The sequence below is a fragment of the Myotis daubentonii genome, chromosome 1 (genome assembly GCF_963259705.1).
Source record: "Myotis daubentonii chromosome 1, mMyoDau2.1, whole genome shotgun sequence".
In the NCBI taxonomy this organism is placed as follows: Eukaryota; Metazoa; Chordata; class Mammalia; order Chiroptera; family Vespertilionidae; genus Myotis; species Myotis daubentonii.
The window spans coordinates 77308680-77319530 of NC_081840.1; the positions used below are offsets into that span (position 1 = coordinate 77308680).

At 41.7% G+C, this 10851-nt stretch overlaps 1 gene segment (V, D, J or C); it reads left to right on the forward strand.

The window, feature by feature from the left end:
- The first annotated feature begins 5272 nt into the window (after positions 1 to 5272).
- LOC132240112 (T cell receptor alpha variable 30-like) lies at positions 5273 to 6365 on the forward strand. The segment is given in 2 exon segments: positions 5273 to 5409; positions 5643 to 6365. Coding segments are annotated over 2 exon segments (342 nt in total).
- The last annotated feature ends 4486 nt before the right edge of the window (positions 6366 to 10851 follow it).

Genomic DNA, 10851 nt, shown 5'->3' on the forward strand with positions numbered 1-10851 from the left:
ACTCCTCCAGCAGTTGAGGTCAGGCATATCTTGTGGCAATCAAGGAGAAGCAAGAGTAAGAGTTGAAACAAGAAAGCATCTTTTTAACGTCTGCTTCCATCATACCTTGCAATAGCAAATTGGCCAAAGTGTCAGTTTCCTACCATACTATATCACAATATATTACACATGTTATGTGTGTATATATATGTATGTATGTATTATATATGAATTATATATGTAATTTATATGCACACACATATATACAATATATGTATATCCTACAATAACAGGGGCTGACTAAGAAAAATAATATAACATGACATATTATATATTTTATTATATAACATTATTATCTACATGTGTATTTTATATATTTATTATACTATATAAAATAAATTTAATTTTAAATTACTTTTAATGTATTTTTCAACCTTTTTCTATTTCTTCAACCCCGCCCCCCAGTTTCTTGCAAATACTTTTCTATTCTGTTTCTCTGAGTTCAACTTTTTTAAAGGTTCCACATATAAATGATACCATGAAGTTCATTTCATTTCAATTTCAAAAAAGATGAATATGAATGAGTAGTCAGTCTAGTTATTATGCATCCCTGTTCATAATAAAACTATTTCAAACATCATAATTCAACAAATTAAAGAGATTTCCTTACCCTCAGATAGATTTTAAATGATTTATAAATTATTCCAGTTATAAAGTTCTGATACAAGAGACATTTTTCACTCTGATTGCCATTACATTTACCCAATTGTATGTCTGTGTATGAAGGGAAGCCATAGTATGGAAATACAGCCATGCCTTCTCTACATTCCTAAAACTACACAAAAAGTCATGCCAGAAAAGGGACTGCTACATACCTCCTCATTCTTATTGTTTTTGATCAAGCTCTTCATACTGCAACACTCGCATTTCATTAATTCTCACAGCTATCAATTTACATCCTTATTTGTTATATTTGGGAGACAGCCTTGGAAAACAGCTACTTTCTACAACTGACCTACCATCTTATATCAGGACTTCAGGTGTAAGGCAAGGACAATAATTTTCAGCCAACATTTCTCATGTTTTATACTTTCAATCAATCAACAATTATTTATGAAGTAACTGCTAAGTTCTACATACATGTTACATGCCAGAGGAAAAAGAGCTATGAGAAAATGCATAGTATATTCTCTCATTGTATTTATAGTCTAGTAAGTTATATAGGTAGATGATTAGAAAAAAGTAAAGTGAGACAAGGACAAAGTTTAGGAAAGCAAAGGGTGATATGAACGCACATAGAGTCCCACTCCAGTCCCAGCCTTAGTAGTGAGTAAAAGACAGCTGGAGTCTGTGATACCTAAGCTGAGACCTGAAGGTTTGGTAGGAGTTAATCAGGTTGAAGGATAGAAGCAATAGAGGAAGGGATCTTAGGAGTAGAAACAGCACATAAAGGCAATAGAGATCATAGTGAATTTCAGGGCTGAAAGACAAAGTTAATACACACACACACACACACACACACACACACACACACGCACGCACACACTAGTGACCTGGTACAGGAAATTAATTAGAAGAAATATTTTAATATCGCTATTTGCCCTTTCTCTCCTGGTATAATAGAAGTGTCAACCAAACTCACAATCCACAATGACAGAAAGAAACACACACATGCCACTGGAGCCAGTGAGAGCTTTATATGTATTGTGCATGCGGGAGTCAACTTAGCCATATATATATATACTAGAGGCCTGGTGCACAAAAATTTGTGCACTCAGGGGACGGGGAGGAAGGGGGAGTCCCTCAGCCCGGCCTGTGCCTTCTCGCAGTCTGGGACCCCTCGGGAGATAACGCCCTGCTGGCTTAGGCCTGCTCCCGGGTGGCAGAGGGCAGGCCCAATCCCTAGGTGCAGCCCCTGGTCGGGCTCAGAGCAGGGCCGGTTGGGGAGTTGGGGTGCAGCCCCCTGTCATGCATAGAGCAGGGCGTATTGGGAGGTTGCGATGCCACCCTCACTCACGCTAAGGGTAGGGCCGATTGGGGGGTGGGGCACCACCCCCTGTCACACTCAAGGCAGGGTCGATGGGGAGGTTATGGCTCTACCCCATCACACACAGAGCAGGGCCTGTGGGGTGGGGGGGGCTGTGTTGGGGCTCCGCACCCTGTCACACACAGAGCAGGGCCGATCAGGGGGTTGGGTCTCTGCACCCTGTCACACACAGAGCCGCAGGGCAATCAGGGAGTTGGGGAGCTCCCCCCTATCAGGCACAGAGCAGGGCTGATCAGGGGCTTGGGGCGCCTTCCCCTGTCACAAACAGAGCAGGGCGGATAGGGAGGTTTTGGCCCCGCCCCCTGTCACACACAGAGCCGCAGGGCGATCAGGGGGTTTGGGCGCTGCCCCCTGTCATGCTGATCCTGGTGCCGGGAGGCCTCGCGGCTCTGCTGATCCCAGTGCTGGGAGGCATATTACCCTTTTACTATATAGGATAGAGGCCTGGTGCACGTGTGGGGGCCGGCTGGTTAGCCCTGAAGGGTGTCCTGGATCAGGGTGGGGGTCCCCACTGGGCTGCCTGGCCAGCCTGGATGAGGGGATGATGGCTGTTTGCAGCTGGTCACACACCCTTCACGGTGGGGGTCCCCACTGGGTTGCCTGGCCAGTCTGGGTGAGGGGCTGAGGGCTGTTTTCAGTCTGGTGGGTGACTGAAGCTCCCAACCGCTCCTTTTTTTCTTTTCTTTTTTAATTCTGGGCCAGCTTTAGCTCTGGCTCCAGCTCTGAGGCCTCGCTGCTAAAAGCAGGTATCTGATTTGTTTGGGTTCTATAATCGAAACACAATATCAACTCCAGCTCTGAGATCCTGGCCGGCTGAAAGCAGGTTTCTGGGGTTTTGTTTAGCTTCTATATTTGTTACAATGCTTCAAACTGCAAGCTCAGAGGCCGGCAAGGCTGGTGGGGAACGTTGAAGTCCTCCGTCACTGAAGCAAGCAAGCCTCATTTTCGCTTCCACCTGCCTGGCTGCCGGCTGCCATCTTGGCTGGCAGTTAATTTGCATATCGCCCTGATTAGCCAATGGGAAGGGTAGAGGTCATACGCTAATTATCATGTTTCTCTTTTATTAGATAGGATATATATATATATATATTTTATATATAAAATAAACTTGCTTAATTAGACCTGCTTTCTTATTTAGCTAAACTTTTTCCAGCTCAGTGATGCACCCCAAGTTATCTTTCAGGTTATTGTCAACAACACAGCAGTAAATAACAACACGAAGCAGATTATTACTGTAGATCACACAGAGAGAACAAAGGGTAAAATATTTAACTGCAGCCGTGTTTGATTTTATTCTGCGTGGTGAGAAAACCTGAAGTCATTTTCAAGTTCCACCATTTCTTACTTCTTTTCAATCAGGGCAAGTTTCTAAGCTTTCTCCATTTTCTGACTAATGAAAAGAAAATAGGATTCCACTGAGTCTCCTATCTACCTACTCCAGGACTTCTGTGAGGGTCAAATGAGATAAGGCACCGGGAAAATGCTTCACAGGCACTTGGTTAAAGTGTGAAATGTTTCCACCTGGATATAAAGCAAGTTGTGTTCCTGGGCTGAAGAAACTGTAAGGAGGCTAGTCATCGCTAAGAAGAGGAATCCAGGCATTGCTATATGATGTCATTACCTGGGTCCCACAGCCACTGTTTCTGGGCTGGGCTGGGCTGTGGGCCACATTTTGTACCATGGGGTCTCCACAGCATTGACTGAGACTTGGTGGGGTGTTGTTCCAGGGTGGTGGTGGGGCCTGAGTCCCACTTGGGAGAAGCTGAGCGTTGCTTTTTTGGCGCCAAGTCCATAGTGCTGTTTCTCTATAAATGGCCAGTGCGCATCACAGCAGGTCCTGCATTAAGCATCTTCCCCCTGGTGGTCAGTGCATGTCATAGTGACAGGTAGGATGGGTGGAAGAACACTTAGCATATTAGCCTTTTAAATATCTAGACTAGAGGCCTGCTGCATGAAATTTGTGCACAGGGGGAGACCTGCACCCTCTCAAATCAGAGATCCCTCTCATAATCTGGAACCACTGGCTCCTAACTGCTCACCTGCCTGCCTGCCTGCCTGCCTGATGCCCCTAACTGCTCCCCTGCTGGCCTGATCCCCCTAACTGCCTAACTGCCACCTTCTCCCTTTTGCCTTCTCCCTTTTGCCTTCTCCTGCGGTGCCTTCTCCCGCAGCCTCTGCAAAAGGGACTGCAGCGCTGGACCGGCCCTCACAGCTGCTGTGGCTGGCCCTCAGCCCTTGCAGCCTCTGTGGCTTTGTCTGGAAGGATGTCTGGAAGGTTGCCTGGCCTAATTAGCATATTACCCTTTTATTAGTGTAGATATTTCTCAAGCCAACAATGCAACGTAGCCATGATATCTATTTTACAAATGAGCTATAACTTTTTGTGAAGTTACAAATGTGTTCTCTCTTGAGATTCTTCTAATAATTTTTTTTATTTGACACCTAATATGTGATTTGGGCTCAAATATAGGAGATGCAACTATAAGCAAGTGGACATTGTGCCTGCACTCAGGAAACATGTAATACTGTGGAATATATAACAAAATATTGTAATCAAAGCTATCACAGGAGAAAAGTGAACCATGACCATCTAATAGAGACATCTAAATTGGAAACAGAATAAAAGGGAAGGCTACCTAAAAAAGGTGATATCTAAGTTAGACTCACAATAGAGTTAGTGAAAAATAGAGTCAGGAAAAAATATTATAGGAAAACAGAAACAGAATGCGCAAAGGTATAGTCAAGATTTAGTGTAAGAAAATGACATTAAAGCTAATTCAAAATGGCTGGAGCATACAACTCAAAATGGGCAACAGAAAACATAAAACTAGAACAATATGCAGACATCACTTTGCAAAAATAATTTTGAGCCATTATAAGATGCTTGTACATTATCTTGAAGGCACTGATATGCACTAAAGTGATCTGAAGAAGCAAATGGTATAATAAAATGTTAACTATTTTTCCCTTGATTTTTCTCTTTCTGTGAATCCTGGAGAAATTCTGTACTCTAATACAGTATATTGATAGGCCTTTCCTTAAATCAAAAAAAAAAGAGACATATATTGGATGGAAACTTATTCAAGAGCGCCCAAATTTTAATTATTTCTCAGCCTGGCCAGAGGAGGGCACTGTTTTAAAAGTATTCTAGATGTACATGGTTCTCTGTAAAGGGTGAAAGTGCTGTGATGTCTCTGATTGGCTGTTCCCCTAAGTTTCAGTATTCTAGACACAACTGCAACAGACCTCGCTCTGAGCTCAAAGTAATTCCTGCTGAGGAAGCCCATTCAGAATCTGACACGGTCTGTTGGATTTGCTGGGGAGCCAAGGGATGGATACTCTCCCGAAAGTGCTTTTAGGCACTCTGTTGTGGCGATTGGCTTGTGAGTACCCGGTCAGCCTAGGAGAGGCTTAAATGGTGACAGCAGCCTGAGGGCAGAAATTGGGTTGTCTTTCTGACCTGGGGAGGGCTCTTATGAAAATCATACATATTCTATAATTATGTGGGGATGTTTATGTTTTGAGTAAGGAAGGAGGAAAGAAAATTGCCCTTCCTTTTATGAGACCGAGCATCTCATGTGGGTTTCCTGTGTCCTTGAATTGTTTTTCTGATCAGGTGTGAGAAGCCAAGAAATGCAGCAGAGTCCTCAGTCCTTGATCATTCAAGAGGGTGAAGAGGTTACCATCGAGTGTAAATCCTCACAGTCTTTATATGCCTTGCACTGGTACTGGCAGAAGCATGGTGAAGGTCCCATCTTCTTGATGATATTAAGAAAAGGTGGAGAAGAGAGTCATGACAAAATAACCGCCACATTGGATGAAAAAAAGCAGCACAGCTCCCTGTACATCACAGCCTCCCAGCCCAGTCACTCAGGCACCTACGTCTGTGCAGGAGCAGCACAGTGACGCTCAGGCCTCCGGAGGCTGTACTCAAACCTGAAGCTGGGCCACAGATGCTTTCTTAGCACAGGGCACCCTTGGGGCACTTACCAGGAGGCTCACCTATGAAATAAGAGAAATCTGAGGGAAACTCAATTGCTTTAATATAAAATGCAAAAAGTGGACCATCTTTTAAGTTCATATCTAATTTAACTTGTTTTTTATCATTATATAATTGCTGGGTAGGTACTTATGTAATTAAATCAAATAATTTCAGTTTCAAATACCAAAGTGAATTACGATATGACTTAAGCTACATATGTGAACTACTTTTGTGGATGTATTCCTGTCTAAAATTGAAAATAACTTCTATTTTTTCTGCTGGGTATCCACAGTTTATGGTTAGGGAGCTAATGAAAAAAATCAACAACAATAAAAATAAGTTTTCTGCATCGTTCATTTTTGGGTATCATGATTGAACTTGGTATATGGCTAATGTCACTTACCTGGAGGGCTCTCTAGTAATATTTTTTCCATGATCTTCAATATCTGTTTTATAGAAATGTAATTGAAAAGTACTTGCATTTTTAGACTGACTTTTCCTTTCCTTCTCACTGTACTTTATTCTGATTGATTTTCAGTTCTGTCTCGGGGTACTCTGAGTTACCTACACAATACCTTTTCTTACCAGTTTGCCCAGATACGCTGTGGTCAATAACACTCCTCAGTTGTTCCCCTATGTCAAACCCAGCACAACATTGGCATGCATTGTAAGTGCTCAACAAATGTTTGTTTGTTTGTTTTTAAGAATTTAGAATGGCAAAGAGCAAAATATGTTCTTTCTTTATTAGAGAAGTTAAAATTCACAAATGGAATTATAGTCATTGATCTTCATTATACAACCAAAAATTATTAGGAAAATATGACTCATAGTCAAGAAAAAAGCAAATAGAAACTGACTCTGGGATGGCTCAACTTATCTAATTTAGCAGGCAAACATTTTAAAGCACCTATAATAAATATGTGCAAAAACTAAATAAAATATATTTTAAAATTTAGGAAAATATTTTCTTAATAAGTGAACAGAAATAAAATCTCAGCAAAGAAATTAAACCATAAATAAAAAGTGGAAATCTTAGAACTGAAGAGTGTAATGACTGAAAAATTCATTAATGTGCTCCAACAGCAGGTTGGGTATGGCAGAAGAGTCTGTAAATGAACAAAGGAACTGGTAGAATCATAATATTTAATACTACTCAGCAACAAAAATAAACTGCTTTTTTTTCTATCAATATGGGTAAATTTCCAAACATTATCCTGAAAGAAAGAAACTAGACACACAAGGGTGCCTACTAAATAATTTATATAGATGAGATTTCAGAAAAAGGCAAATCTAATCCATGGCAACAAAAATCAGGTTATGGTTGCCAGGGGTTAATTACTAGGAAGCTTATAAGGCAATAAAAATTGCATATCAATCTGTGTAGTGGTTACACAAGTATATGAATTTGTCAAACATTTGACATGTTATAGAACTTATGTTCAATAAAATCGATATAAAAATAAGGTGGATAAAAATGTTAAGGTTCTAGACCTCATGATAATCTGTAACACTTCTGTTAACTCCATAGTTAAGTAATTCTTCTGTTTTAATTTGGAATGAAAAAATAAAAGAAGGAGAAGCATAAGGTTAGGGGAGATAACAAGAAGTAGTACGTGGTAATCAAAGTTCATTCCTAAATTAGAAAGCTATTATATCCCATGTCTGCCATTTACTAGCTCTGTGATCTTAAGGAGGTTTCTGAGCCTCTATCTCTATCTCCCCTCTATAAAATAGGAAGGGAGGGGTAACAATTTCTCTCAAGGTTCACCTTTTCCACAAGAGGAAAATTAAGTAAGATTATGTCCACGAAGTTCCTAGAACACATTAAGTGCTCAGTGAATTGTAGGTAATATTTTTATTATTAACTAGGGGCCCGGTGCACGAAATTCGTGCACTGGGTGTGTGTGTGGGGGGGGGGGAGTGTCCCTCAGCCCAGCCTGCCCCCTCTCACATACTGGGAGCCCTCAGGCGTTGACCCCCATCACCCTCCAATCGCAGGATCAGCCCCTTGCCCAAGCCTGACGCCTCTGGCCTAGGCGTCCGGCCCGGGCAGCAGGGACCCGCAGTTGCAGTGGCCCCGTGATCGTGGGCTTCGCTTTAGGCCCAGGCAAGGGACCCCTAGCTCCTGGGACTGCCAGCTTCGACCGTGCCCAGCTCCCATCGCTGGCTCCACCCCTACTTCCTGCTATCACTGGCCAGGGCGGAAAAGGCACCTGATTCTCCAATCATGGCTGGGGGGCAGGGCAAAGGCGGCCCCAGGGCCGCCTTTGCCCTGCCCCCCAGCTCTTAGCTCCCCCCTGGGTTTCCAATCACTGTCAGTGGCAGGGGGCTTCTTCCTGCTTTCCCTTTCGCCTCCCTGCATTGTGCCTACGTATGCAAATTAACCGCCATCTTGTTGGCAGTTAACTGCCAATCTTAGTTGGCAGTTAACTGCCAATCTTAGTTGGCAGTTAATTTGCATATAGCCCTGATTAGCCAATGAAAAGGGTAGCTCGTACGCCAATTACCATTTTTCTCTTTTATTAGTGTTGATCATAAGTGTTCATTTCAAGAGTGCCTAAGTTCTCTAAATAAAATTGTGGGAGTGATCAACCTGGTATGGTGGTTCCAGAATTTCTTCTTTTAGTTGGGCAGCATGATGGACTAGAGGTGAGAGTAGAGAAAAAGGATCTTTTTCTCCTAATCTAACAGACTGGCTAATGACCTGGAATCATTGGACATAATATCTCATCATAGACATGGTCTTTTATTATACTTAGTCCAGTGCAAGTAACATTGAACAGAATGGAAATTTTATTTTGTCCTAGTGAAATGTTACCTAGATCATAACAAGAAGCCTAAATAAATCAGAAAAGAGAGTACTCTTTAAAGGAGAGTGTTTGAAAACAGGTATTCAGAGGGAAAGAGGCCAAAAAAAAAGCATGCATGGGTTCTAGTTTTACCATGAAACGTTGTGTGTAAGAATTTATCTCTTTCCCATACAAGGATACAGAGCCTTACCTGCATTTTATTTAATGTATCTTTTCTTCATTTGGGAAGGAACACATAGGAATTGTTCTTTTAATGCAAATCTGAATCTGAGAATAAATTGACATGGGCAACATTTCTGGAGAATAATTGAGCACCCCTTATTAGGAGGAAAGGCTATCTTAAACACATCTAGTGGTTCAATATAGTCTATGCAGTTATGAGTAGGACATGATTTAATGACTCATCCCACCCATCCCCACCAAACCATTTTTTTTTTTGTTCTGAGACAGCTGCATTGCCCATCTCCAACAATTCTAAGTGGAGCTTTACACAAAATTGAATAATACTCGTCCTAAGCCCAGAGCACGCACTATTTTCTTAGAGATGGAGGTGCTAAAAAACTATTTTCAGCATATTATGGGCACTGATGACCTCTATTTTCCTTGACAGGAACAGTTGCTGATAATGAGGCCTAGGACATGCTAGGATTCAGGGGAGATGGTGAGGAGGGACACAGGGGATGCACAATGGCCAACTGTAACAAACATTCCAGGAAAATAAGAAAGAAGTAGAAAGAAACCAGATTTTGAGTCTTTCTTCCTTGACTTAAAATTTAACTGTAACCTGACAAGAAATTCTTGGCAACTTCCTTAAGGTGAGCTCTGGGGATCAATCTGGTTATTTCTTATGTCTATAGGATCTGGCATATCCCAGAAGGTCACTCAATCCCATCCAACAACATCTAGGCAGGAGGATTAGACTGTGGAACCAAACTGTTTATATGACACCAGGGTTGTATATTATGTATTGTATTGGTACAAAGGCCTCCCAGTGGTGAGATGATTTTCCACATTTCTTAGCACAAAAATGCAGAAACCAATGCAACATAGGGTCAATATTCTGTGAACTTCCAGAAAGCAACTAAATTTATCAAGTTCATCGTATCACCATCCCAGCTAAAAGACTCTACAACAGTGGTTCTCAACCTTCTGGCCCTTTAAATACAGTTCCTCATGTTGTGACCCAACCATAAAATTATTTTCGTTGCTACTTCATAACTGCAGTGTTGCTACTGTTATGAATCATAATGTAAATATCTGATATGCAGGATGGTCTTAGGCGACCCCTGTGAAAGGGTCGTTCTACCGCCAAAGGGGTCGCGACCCATATGTTGAGAACTGCTCTTCTACAACATATTTCTGTTGTCTCAGAGAGTCCACTTAAAGAAAAGAAAAAATATGCCCTAACTGGTTTGGCTCAGTGGATAGAGCATTGGCCTGTGGACTCAAGGGTCCCAGGTTCGATTCTGGTCAAGGGCATGTACCTTGGTTGTGGGCACATACCCAGTAAGGAGTGTGCAAGAGGCAGCTGATCGATGTTTCTCTCTCATTGATGTTTTTAACTCTCTATCCCTCTCCATTCCTCTCTGTAAAAAATCAATAAAATATATTTTTTTAAAAAAGAAAAAGATAGATGAGCCTCACAAACAAACAGAACTCAACCTGAGGCAATTGCTTATTGCCATATTCTAAAAGAAGAATTACAAGCTTTACCTAGACACTTCTTAGCAACTAGTTGTTGAAATGTGTAAGATAAGATCTAGAAAGGAAGCTGTTGAATTTATTCTAGGAAGAACTCCCTCACAGCTGGCTCAGAGACCACATAGGACCACATGTAAAAGCCATACTTTCAGATAACATCATAATTCTTCCCATGGAACAACATATGAGAGACAGTATTTGAACAATATGCTTGATTTATTCTAGATTTATATCTAGATTCTAGATAACTGCTCAACTCAATGTTTTGAGGTTACTGGACTCAATTTCAACATGTATGTGAAGGAATAGGGCAGCAGTTTTCCCCATACATG